The sequence below is a fragment of the Engraulis encrasicolus genome, chromosome 7, assembly GCF_034702125.1.
Source record: "Engraulis encrasicolus isolate BLACKSEA-1 chromosome 7, IST_EnEncr_1.0, whole genome shotgun sequence".
In the NCBI taxonomy this organism is placed as follows: domain Eukaryota; kingdom Metazoa; phylum Chordata; class Actinopteri; order Clupeiformes; family Engraulidae; genus Engraulis; species Engraulis encrasicolus.
The window spans coordinates 16,080,862-16,103,963 of NC_085863.1; the positions used below are offsets into that span (position 1 = coordinate 16,080,862).

General features: G+C 43.3%; 2 protein-coding genes across 2 annotated transcripts in view; both read right to left on the minus strand.

The window, feature by feature from the left end:
• Positions 1–41: 41 nt before the first annotated feature.
• Positions 42–7,508, minus strand: alkbh6 (alkB homolog 6). The gene is made up of 7 exons (XM_063202960.1): positions 7,145–7,508; positions 6,863–6,935; positions 6,696–6,764; positions 6,257–6,317; positions 5,671–5,822; positions 5,230–5,328; positions 42–1,889 (listed from the first exon to the last, which is right to left on the minus strand). The coding sequence occupies exons 2-7, from the start codon at positions 6,914–6,916 to the stop codon at positions 1,614–1,616; spliced, it is 711 nt and encodes a 236-aa protein (XP_063059030.1). The 5' UTR covers positions 6,917–6,935; positions 7,145–7,508; the 3' UTR covers positions 42–1,613.
• Positions 7,509–20,029: 12,521 nt separating this feature from the next.
• Positions 20,030–23,102, minus strand: part of nova1 (NOVA alternative splicing regulator 1) — a 36,910-nt gene continuing 33,837 nt past the window's right edge. Inside the window, exon 4 of the mRNA XM_063202390.1 lies at positions 20,030–21,740. Coding sequence (XP_063058460.1) covers positions 20,718–21,740 — 1,023 coding nt within the window. The 3' untranslated portion in view covers positions 20,030–20,717. The remainder of the gene's footprint in view (positions 21,741–23,102) is intronic.

The following is a 23,102-nucleotide window of genomic DNA, read 5'->3' on the forward strand; positions in this document are numbered from 1 at the left end:
GTAGGTATAGCATGCACATTTCAAAACATCAACCACGTGCGTGAGCACGCATGCACTTTATTGCATTTCAGTTACATTTTCTCATCATCAGTGCAAAACAAATGGTGAGACATTGGTGTTGGCAACACACCACTTTAAAAAATAAAAACACAATAAAATAAATAATAATAGACAACAGACCATGTTTTGGGCAGCTGGAAGTCATGCTTTTCAAAACAATGCCTGCCTCCAATCCTTTCTTTCAGTCAGGTTGTTTAGGAAGGAAGCAGTAGCCTAGGCGTATTGTAGGCCATATATCATATGCTGCATAGCTCCCAATCAAGGTCAAATCCACAGTGACACAGAACACACTGGTGGGCCTGTGATCAGCTGTTGCATTCCTCATGTCTGTTTTGGCCTTTTATAGTTCTTCCAGCTTTATAGGTGCTCGGGCGGATTCCATGAACTCAGTCCGACAACCTTTAGGGAAACTGCTTTGATGGAGCAAGGACAGATTTAACAATGGCATCAGATGCAGCACAATGCACGGCAGACATGACTGTAGGTCAAAGATGGGCAACTGGAGGCCCAAGGGCCACATGCAGCCCACTTCCTCACTCAGTGCGGCCCGTAGATTAAACAGAAATTTAAAAAATAGTGACCGAATTTTTCAAACGACTACTGAATCAATTTATCGCAATTATGCTGATGACCAATAGAGTACACTTCTATTCCTTTCAAACAATACGGGATGTTAGTGAGCAAGTTCATAAGGGTTGGAGCATGCGTCACCCAACAGTTTTTTTCTTCCTTTTAAGGGTGCTGACCAAAATATTGTAAAACTGAAAAATGAAAAAAAGGTCCCACCATGCATAGGTTTCTTTATTACACAGACAAGTAATATAATACACATGTGTAATAAAGAAACCTATGCATGGTGCAACCTTTTTTTATTTTTCTGTTAGTGAGCAACCAACTGCACCTCCAACTCTGCAAGTTGCAGTCAGATCTGTGGTCATGTGGCCCTCCGATGATGAAAAAACATGGCCCTCCTCACCATTATAGTTGCCCATCCCTGTTCTAGGTGCAGTTCATATTATTTCATCCGAGTAAAACTCAGATAGTGTTGTCAGTCAGTGTTGACACATAACCCCCTTATAAAAGGGTTTACATTTCTTTTGTCGTTGGCTCAGCATGAAAGTGCCTGAAAAAGTGCCATATTAGTCCAGTCAACTTATTCTATTCATGATCCTTTGCAATACACTCCTCGAGTAACTAAACGAGTGATCTGTGTTTTGTCTACAGGACTATTGAACAAACAGTTTTGGCTGATTTGGACATGTTCACTTGTTCATTCACTACATGCTGCACCATGTACATAGTAGGGAACAAAACTATGGAACTCAAACTATGTAGAAAATGAGTGAGCTGAGCATTTTGGGCTTGCATGCCCAGCCACGGGGACCCCGGTTCGAGTCCGGCCAGGATCATTTCCCGATCCTCCACTGTCTCTCTGTCCCATTCGCTTCCTGTCACCATCTTCGACTGTCCAGTCATAAAAGGCACAAAAGCCCCTTAAAAAAAGAAGATGAGTGAATATTTGGCGTTGGCCATGGCGTTTGTCTCTTGTACTGTTATTTCCTTTTGGGAAGCAGGTTGGCCCGGATGACCTTCGGCACATGGCGGATGGTGAGGGACACCCGGGTGTCTCGGCTGAGCGTGTCCCCCAGCCGGGCGTCCTCCGTAGAGGAGGACAGGTTCACCACTCTGTCCGTCAGCGTGTCCTGGTGGGCGTTCTGGATGCCGTGCAGGAGGTGCTTGTACATGTCGTCTTGCAGGACCAGGAGACTGCGGCGCTGCACCAGCAGGGAGAACAGGAAGCGGTCCGCCTCCGTCTGGGGCTCGTCTCCCTGGAGGAAGAAGATGGAGATGAATGAGTAAAAATATGAATACTCTGACTCTCGACTCTCTCCCCCGTTGATGCAAGGCACAAGGAAAGGAGTTCACCTAAGGTAGGCGTGTCAAACTCAAATTGACTGAGGGCCAAAATCGGAATATGGAACGAAGTCGCGGGCCGAGCTCAATATAATTTTTTTTTAAATGGACTAAAATCGTGCAGACACACACTTAATAGACTACTTAACGTTAAATGTCACAATTATCTCGCGGGCCGAATAAAATGACTCTGCGGGCCAGATTTGGCCCCCGGTCCTGAGTTTGACAATCCTGACCTAAGGTGTGTGTGTGTGTGCGTGTGTGTGTGCGTGTGCGTGTGCGTGTGTTATGTGAGGTCTACGTTTAACCAAGGTATTCCTACGTAATAGTCCACCACCCGAGATTTGAATACGTGACTTCCTAGCAACCCTCTACCATGGAAGCACCTGCACAGGTGCTAAACCATTGAGCTAAAGGTCTACTCTAGGCCAATAGGACAGTCACTATGCCATCTGCATGATGCCATGATGACTCCAGAAAAGACCATCTGATCTTGCCTGGTTAACACCAGACCTAATCACAAGTGAGTGTCTTTCAGATCGAAACGATTGTGTAGAACTAAAGGCAGTATGGGAGTTCCCAGGCTACATCTGATCACCCCTACCAGCCATTCAGGACCTTTACAATTCACACTGTTCCAAGAGAAAAATGGGCACTATCAAACTCAAATTATCAAATCAAACTCACCCGGCACACAAACTGTTCTCATTACTACCGTCAGGGAAGCGCTACCGTAGCATGTGGTGCCGCACAAGCAGACAGGGAAACAGCGTCTTTCCACAAGCCATCAGACTCATCAACACACTGAAGAATACCACATGAACACTTCAAAGACACTGAAGAATATTCCATAAACATTTGATTCACCATGCCTCTTGCACTTTACCCTTCCCACCTTACATACTGTATCTACACTATTGGACATCACCTACTGTATATAACCCCTGATTGCACTCTCTGCTGCTATGAGTGTGTGTATGTGTTTATTGTAAATGTCTGTATCAGCATGTTAGTGGTTTTTTTGCATGTGTGTGTGTGTACGTGTGTGTGTGTGTTGTGAGTGAATGAGTCAGAGAAAGAATGTAAATCCATGTATCAATATGTTAGTTTTCACCGCACATTGTGTGTGTGTGTGTGCGCGCGTGTGTGTGTGTGTGTATGTGTGTGTGATTATTGTCAATGTCTTATGTATATGGGTCATTTCACGTGAAATCAGACACTTTGGGACTCGACCGACACGGATTTCAATCATACTTGCTGTGCCTGTTTAGTAGCAAGGTAGCACCCCAGAACTGCATTTTTGTGACTAGCAAAGGTGTACATGTGAGGGTAGGACACTATGCATTCAGCCTTGACTATATCAGTCAGTGTAAGTCACAAAAGGATGTCTGAGGTATTGTTTGAAAGCTCTTTTCTGGCTCTACAAATTACTCAAACAGCATGGAATACAACAATCTTCAAAATGAATTATGATACATTGGAAAATTAAACGGGCATTTTCCCGGTGGGCCCTGCACCCTCGTCTGTCCCTATTCCAGGTACTCAAAAACTACACGGCTTCTGCCCATTGTCAATGGACACAGTGGAAGCTAGACCATTTTAAGCATTCAGAGAAGGCAGGTTTGAAAGAATAAGCTCAGTAAAGGATTTTTTCAAATGTTCAAGCATCAAAGGGTATGTTGTAGCTGTATATGATGGCAACTAGTGGCTAGCATATGTTGAGGAATGTATGCCGAGCACTGGAGAGGTGAAACTGAACTTCCTGCATCCTCATGGACATCTCCATCCTTCGCATATTCCGATAGACATGCTGTCATGTGATATTACTATGGTATCACCATATTATTACTAGGTGATTTGTATGATGCCATATTTTTGAGTCCCATTGTCTCTGAAATGAATAAAGAACCAAACACCAGCATTTCAGGTGTTGTTCATGACATTGCAGGCTATGTTTAGACAAGGAACTGGCCATTTTGAAATATACGTTTTTTTGATATTCAATTTAAAAAATTTCAATTTATGATTATAATTATAATTGATATTCTGAGGGTTGTTGTGTTCCATGCTGTTTGTGTCATTTGTAGACCCAGAAAAGAGCTTTCAAATAACACCACAGACATATTTTTGTGACTTACACTGACTGATATAATCAAGGCTGAATGCATAGTGTCCTACCCTCATATGTAAAAATTCGCTAGTCTGTTTCTCCCTTAATATTGGTGTCCGATTCACACAAATGTAGTTCTGGGGTGCTACCTTGCTACTGAACAGGCACAGCAAGTATGATTGAAATCCGTGTCGCTTGGTTCCCAAAGTGTCTGATTTCACGTGAAATGACCCATATGTTTAGTTCAACTGCACATTGGAGACTGGTCAAACGCAATTTCAAACTTCTATGCTAACCTTGATTTTTGACAAATAAGTACGTAAACTTGACTTGACTTTACAAACTTTCAGAACTATGTTAATTGGCATCCGTTAAACTTCAACTCACCCCCCCAAACCTCACTCCCATCCGGGTCTACAGCACCAGGGTAACCAAAGTCTTCTGTGCATTGGGCCACTCGGGGCTCATTACTTTCTCACAACCCTCTAGCATGTTAACCCATTGATGCCTGATGTTGCATTGCGCATTATTGGCCCTGGCGCCTGGAGCGTCATTACGCAACATTCAGGCTCATGACATTTGAGAGAACTTTATTAAAAATCTTTGTTTGTTTGAGATGAATTAACACATTCTAATGAAATATGAGGGTCTAATCGTTTAAATGCCTTCTTATTGCATGTTTTTATGTGCTTCAGAGGCTGAGATATTTAGGTTTTTATAGGCTGAGGACAACTTTTCTTAAAAAGGGCTCAGGCATTCAGCACCCTTTTTTGCAGGTGCCTTAGGCGTCAATGGGTTAAAGGTCTAGGCCGATAGCTCAGTGGCAATGCATCTGGATGAGGCTTGGGGAGGGAGATTTACCATCATTCTACTGCCGCCATACTCTGCTAGTTGGCATCTGTTACATCAGCAGGCATAGCCACCCTATAATGCTATCTCCAACTGCCACTGGAAAGAACACAACATCCCCGATGTCACACATGTACTCCATTGCTGTAGACATGTTTGGCATTTGCTGTATAACTAATAACATACTTCTTAATGTGTTGCCATGAGAAACTGTGTGTCAGGACAAAATAAAGTGAGATGCAGCCTGGTGTGTATGAGACTGGCAGGCTGGTGATGTCCCCTCCCCAGGTGTTTACCTCAGACTGGCTGATGGGTTTGTAGAAGTCGAGTAGTGTGTGGGATCCTAGAGAGATGGTCGTGACCGTGGGGTGATAGAGAGGGCCATCCACATGGGGCTGAGTTACAGGGATAGCACAGGAATGAACACAGAACGAGAGGAGAAAGAGGGAAATAAGGAGAGAAAGGAGAGATAGAGCAAGAGATATCCAAAGAGGTTAATTGTAAGAGAGGTAAAGCATATGGTGTGAGGTGACAGTAGTGACAGAGAGAGAGAGAGAGAGAGAGAGAGAGAGAGAGAGAGAGAGAGAGAGAGAGAGAGAGAGAGAGAGAGAGAGAGAGAGAGAGAGAGAGAGAGAGAGAGAGAAATATTACATCACATTTATTATTATTATTATTATTATTATTTAGTCAATGAGAGAGTTTAACGAGCTATGTAAATAAAAGTGAACAATATATACCATAATGCCCTCCCCTGGTTTATATTCATTCACCAGGACATGATTGGCAGCCTTTCCAGCAAATGCTCCAAGGGCAGAGATTCTGTTGGAGTACTTCAACAGCCAATCAGGCAGCTTCTCTGCCAGCATTCCTTTAGGGTGAGGCAGCCCCCCTGTATTGTGGAGATACAGAGTAACGGGAATCAGTAGTGGAGTGCACACAATACATTTGGAAAACAAAAACATGTGGTGCTCTCCTGAGCCCAGCATGTACATACGTAACGTGACTGACATATGGGTTTCGGCCACCCTCCCAACGTCCCCCTCCATGGTACCATATGGTATTTTAATCTCATGTAATTTTCCATCCCCATGGGCAATGCCACATTGAAATAATTTTAAAATAAACATTTAACCCACCTCCATCCTAAAATACTTTACTGAAATGTTGACAGGTAGGCTATGCCTCACTATTGCCATATGCATATCATGTAGACTAGCACATGACATAAGTTTCCTTGAGAAAAAGAAAAACATTCGGCTGTCTATGTGAGACAGTAATCCAAAGTAGCAAAGCTTTCACTTTTGGTAGGCTAGGCCTACATACCCCAGTTCTGTAGTCTTCGTCCTGACAGCTGTGTCCATTTGGGCTTGGGAGCCTTGTACACCTGCAGCATTACAAGATTGATTGTACTAATCACCAGGGCCATAATTATGTATTTCCACATCGCATCACAACAATTCTGTGTGTGTGTGTGTGTGTGTGTGTGTGTGTGTGTGTGTGTGTGTGTGTGTGTGTGTGTGTGTGTGTGTGTGTGTGTGTGTGTGTGTATTGAGGAAACGGGCGGGCGCGCGCGCGCGCGCCGCGCGCGCCACACACACACACACACACACACACACACACACACACACACACACACACACACACACACACACACACACACACACACACACACACACACACACAATTAGACAAGGATGTCAGTGACGAGCAAAGTAAAAATCTAGAACTAGTCATTCTTGCGTTGATGAGGGTTAGTTCTCACCTCTTGTAAAATATATTGTTCCTCCGCTTCTGTGATGAAATCTGGAACGTAATACACAGTGGGCGCTGCCTGGAAATAATAAAAGACCCATGCGAATGTGTGAGAAGGTACGTGTCAAATGTATGAACTTATCAGGATGGCTACTATGGTAGGTGTAATTATCTTACGTTAGTCACAACGTGCTCTTTCAGTTCTTCAGTTATTTCACAAGGATATGCCATGATATAATGATGACACTGCCTGGAACATAATACAGTTTAGTGGGTAAAACCAGACTTGACGCAAGCTCTGGCAAAGGTAAAAGCATCTGAATAGCTTGGTTAGTTCTTGGCTGTTCTCATCGACAACATCAATTGCAAGTAATGACATGCATATGCCTGTATTTTCATGCTACGTTTCACTGAAATTATTTCCGTAAGATGCCAAAAGGATGTAAAAGGAATAACTACCTTTTCGATGGCACATTAGCAAAGCAGCTGATTTCCCGAGTTCCCGGTTTAGGTTATTTCGTTGTTTGCGACATTTTTGTTCACTGCAGCATACGGCTACACACTGCCATCTACAGCTATGGAATGCAATTTTAAAAATATTTTATACAAACCGCTGTAACAGCAAGTAACCACGAGGTACAGGGGCGCAAGTTGCACACCGGTGAATCCGGGCGGGGAGAGGGCCTGGGTGGCAGCCTAGACAACGTTTTCCATGCAATGATTAGCGTATAGCCAATATAACCTACAGCAAACCTACAAATAACTCATGGTGAAAAAGCAGTGTGGCGCATAGGCTGAATGCAGCCTAGGTGTTCTGTTGGATTCCCCCCTCCTCCTCGCTTCCAAATTCAGCATCAGCAGCACTGCAGCTATGGAAGCAGGTTGCCATGGTTACACCAGAGGCAGCGCGCATCTTCGATGGTTTACCTTTAATAATGGCTATTGATCGTCGCAGGCAAGGCAGTGGTGGTACAAATGTGTTGTTCACTCCACTTCATTGTGCTGCTGTATAAAGTGGATTAATGTCCACTCCTCTCTGCATTTATAAACAGCTGCAGTTAAGTCAGAGTACAATGGCAGCCCCCATACTTTATTTATTTATTTAGCCTACTGCAGACACTGACATTGCCAAGAAGCTGCCAACACCTTGTTCTGTCTTACAAGCCTCAGTGTTGGTTTGCTTGACTATATAGGACTGATTTCTGACTTATTTTGGCACTATAGCAGGAATCCATGACATTCCCTTATCTGATTCTTTTCATAGGGTTAGTCTACGTAAAAAAAAGTCACATTTTACACTAAATAGGCCTAGTGCTGCATCTGTTATCCAAGCTTGACTTTACTATTTTATATATATATAGCCTACCATTTGGTATACATAGTCTTACTTGTGAGTCAGTGTATTCACATTGTTGCTTGTCTACTAATCTTCACCATATTAGGCCTATATCAGGTAGCCTAGCCTACTAGGGAACTAGTTAGGCTATAATTGCTCATTCTTCTTGACAACCTCGTTTGGGTGGAGAGGATGATGGGTGGGAGACAGTGCCGCAGCTGCTTGTGTACCAGTACACCACAGCCTTAAGGTTGCTGCGCTTCAGTGCTGGAGGGAGAGAGGAGTTGCAGGGGCTCAATAGAACGAGCAATGGAATCGTGACAGGAATGCAAGCACACAGTGACATACCTCTGAAAAGCAGCACTCCACCAGACAAGACAGTCTCCCTGACAACCTGATTCCCACTCCCCATCATCATTGTATCTCATATTATCCTCCCTTTCTCGGATAGATAGATAGATAGATAGATAGATAGATAGATAGATAGATAGATAGATAGATAGATAGTGATTAAGGCAGAGAGAGAGAGAGAGAGAGAGAGAGAGAGAGAGAGAGAGAGAGAGAGAGAGAGAGAGAGAGAGAGAGAGAGAGATACTGCATGAACTGCAAGAAAGACAATCCTTTTACTCTAAATTGCAGTCAGAAGTAAGCGCTGCTATGTCCTTCGCTCATCGCTGTTGCTCCTCTACATATTAATGGATCTCCTCAGGCATGCAGGGCCATCACTGGTTGAGCTGTTGACTCCGGAGGAGGAGAGGAGGAGAGGAGGAGAGGATGATGGTGTGTGGAGTGGAGTAGGGCTTTGATGTAAAGCGTCGACCCCCACCTTGCTCGTGGCACTCCTGGGTCATAATAACTGCTAGAAGATCAGGTTTTGTTCAAAATAGTCTTGAATGCATCACAATCATGTCTCACTGCTTTTAAAACACCATGTTTAGTCCAAAATATAATCTTTGTTGCTGCTAATTGTAGGAATTTGAATGCATCCCGATACTCTTTTAAACATATATTTTTGGTGCATTGAATGCAAGGGGTCATAAGATTTTAAACATGTATGTGCATGGTGCATTATTAAGGAGAAAATCTGCTTACAAGATGATGTCAGTTCAATGATGGAAAGGAAATGACATGCCCTTAATGGTAATGATTGGTTAATGAATTTTTTTTTTAGCATTTTTTGGCAATATCAGTTTTTCAAACTGAAAGAGCCGTGAATTTTCTTTTTTTTTCATAAAAAGTCCAGAATGTATTTGTGTGTTTAGCTCCATGGTGCTTCAGACATCAGGTCAGAGAAACAGGAATTCCAAGATGCGCAGCACCTAGAGAAGCCTTTGATATGTAACATTGGCATTGGCTCAGAATTTGGATATTTTGGACATTTTCATTGGATGTGATTTTTCTCCCTGCCATGAATGAACGACCTTGTGCCTTGTTAATTAAGTTGCCAATTAAGTTCAGTTCTTCCAACCATGAGTACACAGTATTATTTATTTATTTATTTATTTTAAGTATTTTGGGGGGGCTTTTCAGCCTTTATTGGTTTTTGTGAGACATGATAGTGAAGGAGAGACAGGAAGTGAGCTGGGAGAGAGAGATGGGGAAGGACCGGCAAAGGACCCGGACTGGGAATCGAACCCGGGTCGGCCGAGTGGTAAACGTGTGCCCTACCATATCAGCCACGGTAGGGCCGAGTACACAGTATAATGCGATACTACTTTTATCTTATACTGCTATTGCTGTATTAATATTCAGGGAAGCCGACAGGGGGGACAAAGGGGTCACTTGTCCCGGATCCAGGGAGAAAGGGGGCCCAGAATTGGGTCCTCATCACATTGCATTGATTGGGTTTGGGGCCCTTTCAGATGTCTTTGTCCCGGGCCCTGCAAAAGCTGTCAGCAGCCCTGCTAGTATTATACAGTATGGCTCTAATAACACCCGCAATCCAGCACCCACCTGTCTCTCCCCTATTTTATTTCATTAAACCTTTTGTATTTTTGACAACCAAAATCAAATATTGAGTTTATACTGTATTTACAAATGCAAAATTTTGGATGGCAACGTCTTTCAAAGCACTGTTTACGTAATATGGATAGCCAGTGGACAACTGAGATAGGCCTATTAATTTCCGCGCATCCATGGATAGAATGGGATACTCAAGATGGGCACTTTGAGTAAAACAAAGCTGGTGAGATGAAGCTTGTAGTTCTTATAGTTTGAGCATTCAAAACAAACAAAAACATAAAGGCAGTATATGCTCCATGAACCTTTTAACTTGAGTTTTATCCTGCAATATTGCATGAAAAAACAGCTAAAGAATAATAGTGTTATCATTTGGCAAAAAAACCCTTGTCTTTTCTGTTTGTAGAACACATTGGGTGATACATTCTAGAACAGCACAACAGAACTTTGATGTATACATGCACTTGTATCATGTGGTATGATTGCTAGATTTGTAGTTCAATGAAATTATTAAGGTGGTAAACTGAAAACAAAAATAAGGATAGATAGAAAGAAAGACAGAATGCAAGGTAGAAAGAACAAAAGAGACAGAAAGAAAGAAAGAAATAAAGACAGAATGCAAGGTCGAAAGCACAAAGGAGACAGAAAGAAAGAAAGAAAGAATTGGAAGGAAGACAGAAAGAAAGGAAGAAAGAAAGAAAGAAAGAAAGAAAGAAAGAAAAAAAGAAAGAAAGAAAGAAAGAAAGAAAGAAAGAAAGAAAGAAAGAAAGAAAGAAAGAAAGAAAGAAAGAAAAACAAACAGACAGAAAGACAGAAAGAGAGGGGGAAGAGAGGGAGTGTCGCACATGGAGGAGGGGTAATAAGACAACAGAAGACAGGTGGTGCTAAAATGAACATTTATAATAATGACTCTTCGTTGTTTCCGTCAGAAAATAATCTTTAAAAAAAATCAATATATTAACACTGAGATGCTGACTTCACTGATAATCCACAGGTCAAGAAACACAACTCACCGATAGTTTTGTTTTACAAACACAATACTACAGTCACATTAAATATTTACGACCCTTTGATTCTCATAATCAATGAAGTTAAAAACAAAATCAATAGTAATAACCGTATAATTAAACAAAAAACACAAAAAACCGGAACAAACGAATAAAGGGACAAACATTAAACTCTCCAGTCATTCCCAGTTCTTTTCTGCTGCTCTCATTTATTGACAAGTATGTAATAACATGTTAAAAATAAACAACGTACTGTATGGGCTATCTCTGGACTATGACTGGCAGCAAAAAAGCCTCTGTGGTCTGTCAGTTATACATTCAACATAGAGTACAGACTTTGTTTCTCTCCTCTCAAGCTCTCAAAGCCTACCCCGATTGTTCCACTCCACGAACGCCCTGCCCCCTGGCAGTAGTATCTATAACAGATTATATATATCTCTCTATGTATATATATATTTATATACACGTTATATGCGAGTCAAGTTTTGGCATTTGTGTGTTAGTGAACGAGTACAGAAATATAATGGTTACATCAAATCTGAGTCATTGTGAGGTGGCACTTGTTAAGATGCTTCAAGAGGGTGTGTTATCATTCTAGACGTGCTAGGGGAAAAGAAAGCCCTTTCATACAATATTGAAAGAAGACCGTCCTAGATAATGATGTATAGGAAATGTTATCAACACAGTGTAAGGCTACCGATTTACCAATTCATGTTCAACTTCCACCAAGTGAACCACAATTTCAATTAGTGCTGCCAGTCACGTCATATATTTTCACAATATTTTTAATGGACTCCATACCCAACATTTATGAGAATAACAACAAACAAGCAACAATTTTTGCCATTGAAAAAAGTCTTTCCTCATTTTCAACCATTCAAAACATCTTTGTCAGCATTTGAGTCCTGTAAATTTTTCTGATGACATTGAAATTATTAATGAAAATAAAAAAATGTGAAGAATAAAAAAATGTGTTTCCAGAGTTTGGCAATGGAGTCCGTGTGACAACAACTCCAAATAGGCTGAATGGATGACAAGAGGTCAAAGAGGGTCACCGGAGTTCAAAGTTCAAAGGTCACGGACCAAAGGAAAACTGTATGACAGGTGCACTGACTGACACATCATGCAGTTCCATTTCAGGCAAAAGGGCTCATTTTTCACCCCAAACAATGGTGTTGTACAAAATGTATCCGAGAGACCTAATTGACTGGCATCTTACAACAGACATAGAAGAATATGGGAGGAGAGATAAAAGCAGTTTCAGACAGTTTGTTTTCAACCTTCACAAACAACATGTGGCTAAGATCTCATCTGAGGTAAGTGTTAGCCTGCACATGCAAACAGTGGACCTAAATGAAGTGAGTGCTTACCTCACTAAATATTAGCCACAGCTGTTAAAACATTTACCAGTTGTAGAATTTATTTTGTCATTTCAAAATATACTTCAATTCAATGCTGCCAGAGTTAGAAGTTTTCACAGTTAGGTAGCATGATCTGGTTGTCTTGAGCAGTATTAGCATGTTATCATTAGCTCTGCCAAGGTTTGTTTTCTATTTAGTTGAATTAGTGTATGGGTCACATCTCTCTGAGACAATGGACACATGTAGTATTGATAAAGGAAGTGCATATTAAATGATTAGCTTCCGAGGGCCAAATCCGTTCATTTACACGTTCATTTACAACGTGTTTGATCATTATGTAGGCCTAACATTTTATGAGTGAGCACAGCTAAGGCCTTGGCAGAGCCCTGAACTGCCTGAGTGCTATTCCAGTTGCTAAGTAAAGTTAGCCAATGTTAGCCAGTGTTAGCTGGTGTTAATAAGCCTTTTCTTAGTCCCTTTACGACTAAGCCATAGGACTCGTGTTGCATGAACTGGTTGAGGTGTATCGTTTGTTGTGAAATGAAAGAAAGGAGTAATAATAATAAAAAAATTGCATTTGTAAATAAAAATGGATATAGGTAGATCGAAAAAAAAAAGAAAAAAAAACAAAGTAAAAAGAAAGACATGAACAACCCTGGAATGCTCCTGCCTCTATTTGGCACTCAGTAGATATGAGAGGGGAAAGATATACAGGGAGGGAAGTAACCACAACAACCATTTGGGTCATCCTGCAAATGCCAGAGTGCTACCGCGTCATTCCAGCATACACACCAACTGTCGAAATAAACTCATGAGCCAGGCCAGCAGCAAAGACTCAATAGTCCTCACAACCCACGAAATGTGACAGCTACACAGTATGATTTTCACAGCAACATCATGTGAACACACAAAAATGCCACTGTTTGTTTCATGGACCAACCATGTTGTGCCAGTAGCAAGGAAGGTCTGCCCATGGCCACAAGTCAGTTGACTTCACCCATGTGCACTGAAGGATGCTTAACAATGGGCTACAAAATGCATGAAACCCTTTAAAGGATCTTAGACAAGAGCAGACGTGCCATTTTGGAAGGCTAGTAGTTGCTGCGTTAGCCACCGTATGCCTACGTCATGTCTAACCTAGCCGTCTGCAGAGAAAGGGAGGGGCTGCATGGTAGTAGCTTCAAGGCTATATCAAGAAGCCTCCAACACCTGTTGATGTCGATTATCACCAATTTACACTACCCGTCCTCACACCGCCATCACACATTGGCCTAATTACCTCACCCTTGCCAGCAGCCAGCCTGTGATGGAGTCACACATCCATTCCTCCCTGACACAATAGCAGGCTACACTAGCAAAAAGCGGGCTAGCCACGTGGGAAACTCTAGGTGAAATCTTGCAACATAAAGATATCCCGTGGCTATGTAGTAAGCCCCAAAGTGAGGACTGGATGTGTGAACATGATTTAAATCAGACGCAGGAACTAAAAGGACCACATCAAAGGCATTTCAAACATTTTTTTTGATGCTTTGGGGCTCTCGGTGTACTGAATTAATTTTTTGTCATATACATTTTACGCCTGGCCTAATGTGGAAAGTCAAATGTGCTCCTTTTTGTTTTTCTTGCAATACGCAAATCGAGAAGAAAAGGAGCTTGTAAACTACAGTGGTGGAATCTGAAGTTGCAGGAAACACACACACACACACACACACACACACACACACACACACACACACACACACACACACACACACACGTGTGTGAATTGTAGAATAATTGTGGTTCAAACAGGGACGCTCCCCCCACAGTTGGCTTGGAGCGATTCGCTGTAGCACATTTATAGTGCTTCTCCCCTGGGGGAGGCTGGTGCGTTACTTGATGCTGGAGTCAATCAAGAAACCAACCTGCAAATGCCCACCGAGTAGTACAGTAGTGGCACTTTAGCTGCATTTAAGTTCACAAAGCACTACTTGCAATTCCAGCATTTTGAAAAAGAGCAAAGAGTTTTGTCCTAAAATTTCAGTTTCAACGCTGTAAATGAGGATCTGTGACAGACAATGTTTGATCATCAACTAGGGGGAAAATATGATACTGAGGTATGTTACTTATGCATATCAAGCCACAATATGTGGAAGCACACACACAGACACACGCATGCGTGCTTGCGCGCACACGCACACACACACACACACACACACACTGAGTGTGGGAGGAGAGCACTGGGAAAGATTATCTTGCTTCTTTTGACCTTTCAGACAGTGCACTTGCATAAACAGCCTCACAGACAAATGCACGCACACGAAATGAACACTAAAATAGCCACATATGCATGTCCACTGACTGTGCTCTGTTCTCACACGGACTAGTAGGTATTGAAATTCAAAATGCACTCAGCAAACAGTAAAGTGCATATATGTCACAATCGTGAGTGAAGGTTCTTCACCAGACTCAAAAACAAATCCATGCTCAAATTGAGCACAGAGTCCTCAGACTGAAAGCACTTAACAGTGGAGTGACAATGTAGTATATTTCTCTGGTCTTAATAAACTACAAGCTGGTGATTAGTGCCTCAATTTCTCACTCAAATAACATTCCCCATTTGACACAGTTGCTCAAGCAGTGATAAGAATTTTACAATTATTTCTCCGAGGCATAGAATAACCTTCCTTCTGATTGAAATGACATTTTTATGCATACTGATTACATATGAACAACACATGAGCTGCGGCCAAACAAGCAATTTCTGTGCACCTACACTCTGTGTTTCTTCTCATATATTTCTCATATTTTTTACCCTGCTGAAACGAAACACCACTATCTGCCAGTTTTCAGGATTTTCTGACCCAGGTTGCTATGGTTACGAGTTTAGATCCATGCACATAGACCCATCATGGGTGCCCTCCCACCTAGCAATGTGGGGGAAAAAAAAGATATGTGTAAAAAATAGAAACAAATGTTGGAAAGTGTATACATGGAGAAAAGAAATGAAACAGTGCTTTATAACTGACACATGCAGACACGTCTCCAAAATGTTTTTTTTTTTTTCAGGATTTTTTTTTTTTTCGTGTTTGTTTTGATTCCCACCCCACCCTGTAGTTCACTTTGATATCATGCAATAGAGACGTGCAAAAAGATAACACCTAACTCCACAAAACACACTTTCTTGATCATAAATGGTGGTTAATATGAATACTTATAGTATGTTAATGTCTACTCCATGCCGACCTATAGAGACATAATGAAGGAAGAATGCAGTTTTGAAGGCCAAAGAAGCCACAATTCAAACTAATGCACAGGATGCATGGACAACACGTGTAAAAAACCCATTGTGGATGCATTAAGAAAAACAATCAGCAATTTCTTACTCTATGTTAATATGGAGTAAAACAACACTAACATTGCTCTGTGTCTGCCTTTGTTTTTTTAAGTTATGCGTTTGATTATCTTTTTTTTCTTAAACTAAAAGATATAGACTTGATTGGCACTTGATCAATGCATCTACAGGACATATTGGTATCTAATGTTTGATCACACATCTACTGTTTTGAGAAGCTGCGCATGTACTATTTTGGCACAGGTCGACTTTTATTACTGCGTCTAGATTACTTAGTTACACCTCGCTTCATGCTCCTCGGTCACAAAGAGCACTTCTCTAATCAACAGACCAGACATTTTTTAAACTAAAATATTTTGTATATTTCACTTATCAAATAGCAGCATTTTATTATTTTTAACTTACAGTTTTACAAAAAAGTACATGTAAACCTATTCATTCAAAATTTGTTTGTAAATTCAAATGTTCATACAACAGACATAACAAAAACACAAAACTGGACAACATGCTACAATATTGCTTCCAATATTTCTTTACATTTTTCTTTATGTTTGACCTAAAATCATCAAAATGACGTAGATATGGACACCAGCACTCCAGAATGAGCAAGTCTAAATGCACAAAAAACGAATTTGCAAAAGCTAATCTTGATCAGGCTCCTGTTGGCACTTTCCCCATCCACACAAATATAACATAGTTCACACACTGAAATCCACAGCTCAAGACTGCATTTTTGGACTACAAACTATTGTTAAACTACACTAAAAGTACACATAGACCATGTGACAGGACGGTTTCCACAGTAGAAAAAATAACTCAGACGATTCTCAGTGAGAGCAAGAGAGACAGAGAGACAGGGAGAGAGAAAGAGAAAGAGAGAGATAGAATATATTCTGTATAAACGACAACATAGACAGTTGTTTGAGCTTGAGGTCACGATCAAGTCTGTCTCGCTTATGGAACTCTTCCTGGCCTATATAGCTCTCTTGTCCACTCCCTTTATTGATTTCAAGTAGCCTGTGTCTCGATTACAAAAGTCCCTGTCTTTACAGTATTTTATAGGTAGGACTGCAGTGCTTACTTCAGCTTTTGAGACGACTTGAAAGACAGCTTTTTGTTTCGTTTTGACAGGCCCAGAAGTTGGGATCAAAGGCCAAGGTCAATGTGTGTGTGTGTGTGTACCCTGGACGGGGTGTAAATTTAGTGGCTGTTCGTTCGGCAGAAATCAGCAGGAACCAAAGTGAATTCTCGAGTCAGAATAACTTTGCTGTCCAGGAGCGTCTTCAATCCTGGGGACGCCAATGGATAGTAAATCACTGCAGTTGTCAGTAGTGATGATCCGGCTAAAGGCTCAGCCTGAGAGCAGTTAAATTATGGGGTCGCGACCCACCACCTCTGATCTCCACTGACGCCCATATATCATCATCGGCTACCTTTCTTTACTTCCTGGAGCATCACCATGACAGGAGAGACATAAGAGATCGGGAAATAGAAAGGCAAGAAAGAGAGAGAGAGCGAGAGAGAGAGAGACCAAAGAAATGAACAGAGAAAGGAGAGCGAGAAGACCACCAGCAAGTTATAAGAAAAGGCTGAAGTGCCAACAGAAAAAATTGTCCTTTTTCAGAGGAGGGGTATAGAGGAAGAGAAGGAGATTTTTCGAGGAAGTATTTATGGACGGTAGATGCGTAATAAGAGGTAGCTAAAGGGGCAAAACGGGCATTTGACGTTCCCCCTTCTTTATCACGACATGCTGGGTCTGGAAACTAGACTGCTCTGGAAGAGGTTGGGATGGAGAGAGGCGAAGTGGTGTCCTACACCAACGGGAGATCGATCCATGCTCTCCCACTACAAACCTCCCCTCAATTATGGTTGTGCTTGAGTCTATCGTGGTGGAAAACTTCAAGTCTGCACCCCAAAACCAAAAAAAAAGAGTAAAATCGAACCTTTTGCATCTCCCTAAGTTGTTTCAATGCGAGGCTCTGATCACTGAGGTCTAATGACGAGGGCCTTTTTTTTGGATGCCATTTGTAGCAAGTATTTGACTGGAAAGACATGTAGATAGGTTTCCCATGGAACCTCAGCTCTCCCTGTATCTCGCATTCTCTCTCTCTTTCTACTTTTCACGCTCGTTTGTTTGTGTGAAGAAAATGCCTTTCTTCACAAATTACACAATTGATTACACAGCCTGCCCATTCAGGCTCTTGGCAAATGTCTTCAGAATTTGGGAGAGTAGAAGAGAGTAGAGGAGACCAGAGAGATCGAAACGCCAACATGGGATTCATGATGAGCCTGGACATTTACGTTTTTTACAATGCCACCATAAATAGAAAGAGTGTTCGAATGGAGAGCCGCTAAACTGACAAACTGACTTAAAGAGACGCGAGACTGTCGTTACTGCCGTACGACATGATGACATTAGCTGACCCTCGCTGTGCAACATCGTTTCAGGATGAGAGCGGGATGAGAGCAGGTGCTCCAGGGCTCCGGCGTTGTTGTGCTGTCCTTATTGACTCATTGCTTTTGTTTCTGGGGTTGGTTTTACTCAAGAACATGCACACACCAACGTCGCCAATGCTTGTGAGTGTTTTTTATGTGTCTGTGTTCGTATGTAAAGTACATTCCTTGATGGGGTCTAACCCTGCATGCTCTTACGGCATGGACACCCAGTTCACAGTGTGGTCAGAGGGGGGGAAACCCATGTTCTGTATTGTTCATTTTTTTGTTTTGTTTTTGTTCTTTTTTAAAACATATGTATTTATAAGATCCCATATCCCCCAGGTGGATCGCGTTGTTTTTTTTCTATATTTTGTTAAGAAAAAATAAGTAAAATTTAACAGGATATTTGTGGTTGAACTTATGGGTAGCAGCAAGAAAACTGACGTAAATTTTCAGCTTGTTGACGAATATGCTTGAGCCACGACAAAAGTATGCGCCATTATGTTAAAATGTTAGCCACAGCAACAGCAACAACACCAAAACATGCCCTCACAAACTGAACAGATTATTAGGTTTTTTTTTTTTTAAATCGGGTATGTCTACTGGGTGTACATACCACACATTGTGCACAATGGTCAGCTAACTGCCCTGACCTTTGACCTTCCGTTGAAGAATGTCCTTGAAAGGCCCCTTCAAGGGCCCTCCATGTCCCTCCTCTCTCCATATGACAGTGCATATTTTGTTCCAAAAGGATTGCCACCTGCTTCCCCTACCTGCACTGGATTCGTGTGTAGTGCTACATTCACATAGGAAGTTCCCTTCAGTTTTGATTACCCCTCAAATCCCCCCTTGCCAAATTCAGGCGAGCCACCAACCACGACAACCTGAGCTGCAACCACAGGTGGTAGTGCCAAAAAATCAGATCTCTTTCCATTCGTTCTATCTCAGGACAAGTTTTTTTTTACCTTGTATTTCAGAGAGGGTCTGGACTAAATGTCAAGATTGGCTTGAATGAGTCTGCGGTGCACTGCAGAGACACAGGAGCACAGATTAAATTGTTAGTAGATTAAATTGCTGAAGATTAACGTGTGAAGGTTCATCTCGCTGGTAGGCTACCGGTATGCCCCAAAAGTCTGAACCCCAGTCAGTCACAACAGATATTGCCGCTGTAGTTTTACTCCCTTTCAGTGAAAAACTTGGATCACATTTTTATCTCCCAAAAATGTGTGTATCAGTGTATAGTCCCTACATCTATGATTCTATATGAGTTAGTAGCACCAAAATTGGGATCCAGCAACTAAGCCATATGTGTTTCATTTTTTTTTGTTAAACTATGTTTGAGTTTATGCTCATGTGTAGTAGTCATAACCTTTGTTTGAGAGTATGCATGTGTACTGTATGTGTGTGTGTGTTTATGTGTCTCTGTGTGTATACTGTATGTGTGTCTGTGTGTGTGAGATTACATTCCTGTCCTCGCCACAGAACGTCGGACCCGTGACCTCATACACAGCCTCTGAGCAGTAGTGACTGAGTTTACATTTAACCTATATGTTACACACCAAACACAAACATTTTGATCCTCTTACATAGAAAAAAAAATAACAGTAAGTCTTTACATTCATGTCAACCTGACGACACAGGTTATTTTTAAGTAAATCTAAAAAGCATAATGCGTAAAACCATACTGACAAGCAAAAAAAATGATAGCGCATGTTATCATGATGACCCAAAGAGAAATCACTTAATCATGTTAACTTGAAAACGGCTAGTGTCTGTGTACTGGAGGCCTGGGGGCCATTGGGGGGGAGGGGGTATGCAGTGGGGGAGGGGACGGTGACATTAGCGAAGCAATCAGAGTCACTTTGAACGCTTCGTTTCCAAGACATCCCTCGACCTTGTAAACAACACAAACTTGCGCCACGTATGGATGAACGCATTCCGGAGACGCTGAAGGTACGGTAAATATATATATTATATCAACAAGGCTGAAAGCAGAACCTGTATACGAAGAGACTGTGGCCTGTGTGTTAGTCTCCGGAGAGACACACAAAGAGGAACTAGGTACCTGAAACAAAATGGTAGCTGTTAAAATGTAAGCAGAAAACAGTAACAGAAACAAACAAAAAAAAGAAAACAAAATAACAGATTATTCCCGTTTGGCGATGAGTATATCGGAGGATAAAATCAGCTGGTCCATCGTCTTCGGTCCTGCAGTGTTCACGGGACCAAATGTTTAGACACAAGCCTAGAGGACTCGACTCCAACTTTTTAAAAACGAAACAAAACAACGTTGGTTTCAGTCAGAAAAGCGTATTCACATATCAAATATTAATCTCTTCCCCCACCGTCCCATCTTTACTCAAACATTTGTGTTCACTCACGCCTCATCTTCATATAAAGTTCATCTCTTTTTTTCCTCGCCGTCTGCTAAAGTGGGAAGTTCCCTCATTGCAATCGTCCCGTGTTTTTAAATACCTGTCCACCGAGCTCGCATCAAAATCACTTCTCTCCTTTGTTCTGGGTCCTCTCTCTTTCTCCGTGTCTCTCAGGCCTCCCCCACCTCATGTCTCATCTTTTTGTTGTTTTTCTTTCTTTTTTTTTAGCCCACTTTCTGCGGGTTGGTGGCGCGAACGCCTTGCTCGTACGTGATTCGCTGGCTGATGAGATACTGGGCGGCCTGCGTCGCCGCCGGAGACCCCGTGATGGTGACCTTGCGGTTGCGCGTGCCCGGGATGAACTCGCCCTTTTTGGAGATCTGGATCCGTGCCCCCGTCAGCTCCTGGTACTCCACCAGAGTCTTGCCGCCCTTGCCCAAGATGGCGCCCACCAGGTTCTCCGGCACGGCGATCTCCACCACCTCCTTGCCGCCCTCCGTCAGCTTCTCGGTGCCCAGCAGGGATGACGCCACCAGCGGGGAGGAGGGGTTCAGGTAGCCGTTGGACGCCCCCGTGGCGGCGGCCAGGGAGCCCAGGGAGAAGCCCCCGAGGCTGGGCGCGGCGGGGTGGCCTCCCCCTCCCGACGCTTCGCTGGCGTACGACGCCAGCAGGTTGGCCGCAGCGGCCGCGGCGGGGTTGGCGCTAGCGGCGACGGCTGCCAGGACACCAGACGCGGCTGCCGGGTTCAGGCCGAGGCCCAGCGTGTTGGTGTTGTAGCCGTAGCTGGCGAGCGTGTTGAGCGCCGACGTGATGGCCAGCAGGTCGTTACCTGACAGGCTGGACATGGCCGCCCCGGGGAAGCCGCCCATGCCGGCCAGCCCCGCCTGGCCCAGCAGCGTCGAGGTGGCGGCGGCGGCGGCCGCGTTGGGCAGCACGTCGGCCGTGTTGGCGTACGGCGAGCCGGTGGGGTTGGAGTTGGCCACGGGGCCCGTGACGTTGGAGTAGCTGATGTTCAGGCAGCTGCTGCTCTGCGGGTCCTCCTGGATCTTCTGGACGATGATCTCCACCGCCTTGCGGTTCTGCTCGGGCTCGCCGCTCACCGTCACCACGCGCTCCTGCAGGTTGATGCCCTCGGGCTTCTGGGAGAGCTGCACCCACGCGCCCGACTGCTCCATCACCGCCTTCACCGTGGCGCCACCCTTGCCGATGATCAGGCCCGCTGTGCTGTTGGGCACGATCAGTTTCGCCTGCATGGGAAAATAAAATGAAGTAAAGAAATGAAAATAAAAAATGTGAAAGCCAAGGGATACGTTTCAAAGTGAGAGGTCCGCACACTTAAAATCCTTTTTGTTTTCTTTTATTATTTCATTGGCTGGATTACGTTTCGACTTCCCAGTCCTCATCAGATTCATCAGAACAGCCAAGGGATAAAACAATGGAGTTAGGGGGAGGAAGTGAGTGAGGAGATTTTGGAGGGAAGAGTAGGAGGAGTTAAAATACAATACATGAATAAAAATGCAGAATATGACAGGCAGGGGTGAACAATGGAGGTGGTGTGGGGTGGCAGCGGGGTAAAAACAGCAGCAAAATGACAGTGCAGAGAGGGCAGGGAAGGTGGAGATTATAACACAGCAAATGACAGAAGTGCTGATGCACCAGAGGTCAGAATGGAGACGCTGCTCAGTACAGTCTCTCTCTCTCTCTCTCTCTCTCTCTCTCTCTCTCTCTCTCTCTCTCTCTCTCTCTCTCTTTCTCCTTCTCTCTCCCCCCCTCACTCTCTCGCTCTTTCCCAGAGTCAGAGTATCTCTCTCTCTATGACTTCAGTATCTCTCTCTCTCTCTCTCTCTCTCTCTCTCTTTCTGTCTCTCTCTCTTTCCCAGAGCCAGAGTGTATCTCTCTCTCTCTCTCTATGACTTTAGTATCTCTCTCTTTCTCTGTCTCTCTCTCTCTCTCTCTCTCTCTCTCTCTCTCTTTCTCTCTCTCTCTTCCAGAGCCAGAGTGTATCTCTCTGTCTATGACTTTAGTCTCTCTCTCTCTCTCTCTCTCTCTCTCTCTCTCTCTCTTTCTCTGTCTCTCTCTCTCTCTCTCTCTCTCTCTCTCTCTGACTTTAGGCTCACTCCACGGTGTATGCTTAACTCAGCCATTTGTTGATCCCTAGGCTTATGCAGCAGCTGCCTACAGTTCATTTGCTCTCTCTCTCTTTCTCTTTCTCTCTCTCTCTCTCTCTCTCTCTCTCTCTCTCTCTCTCTCACTGTCTCTCTCTCTCTCAATCTCTCTCTCTCTCGCTCGTTCTTTTTTTTCTCTCTCTCCTTCTCTCTCTCTCTCTCTCTCTCTCTCTCTCTCTCGCTTGTTCTTTTTTCTCTCTCTCTCCTTCTCTCTCTCTCTCTCTCTCTCTCTCTCTCTCTCTCTCTCTCTCTCTCTCTCTCTCTAACTTGCTCAGGCTGGAATATGGAAGTTAAAAATAACCGTGTGCCCTCACATTTTCCTGCCCCACAGAAGGTTTTAGTCCGTGGGGAAAAACAAGGGCCAAGGCCTAGTAATAGACCGATGTGCTGAAGGAGGGTCGGGACTGCTGCTGCTACTGCTACTGCCGCCGCCGCCGGTGGTTG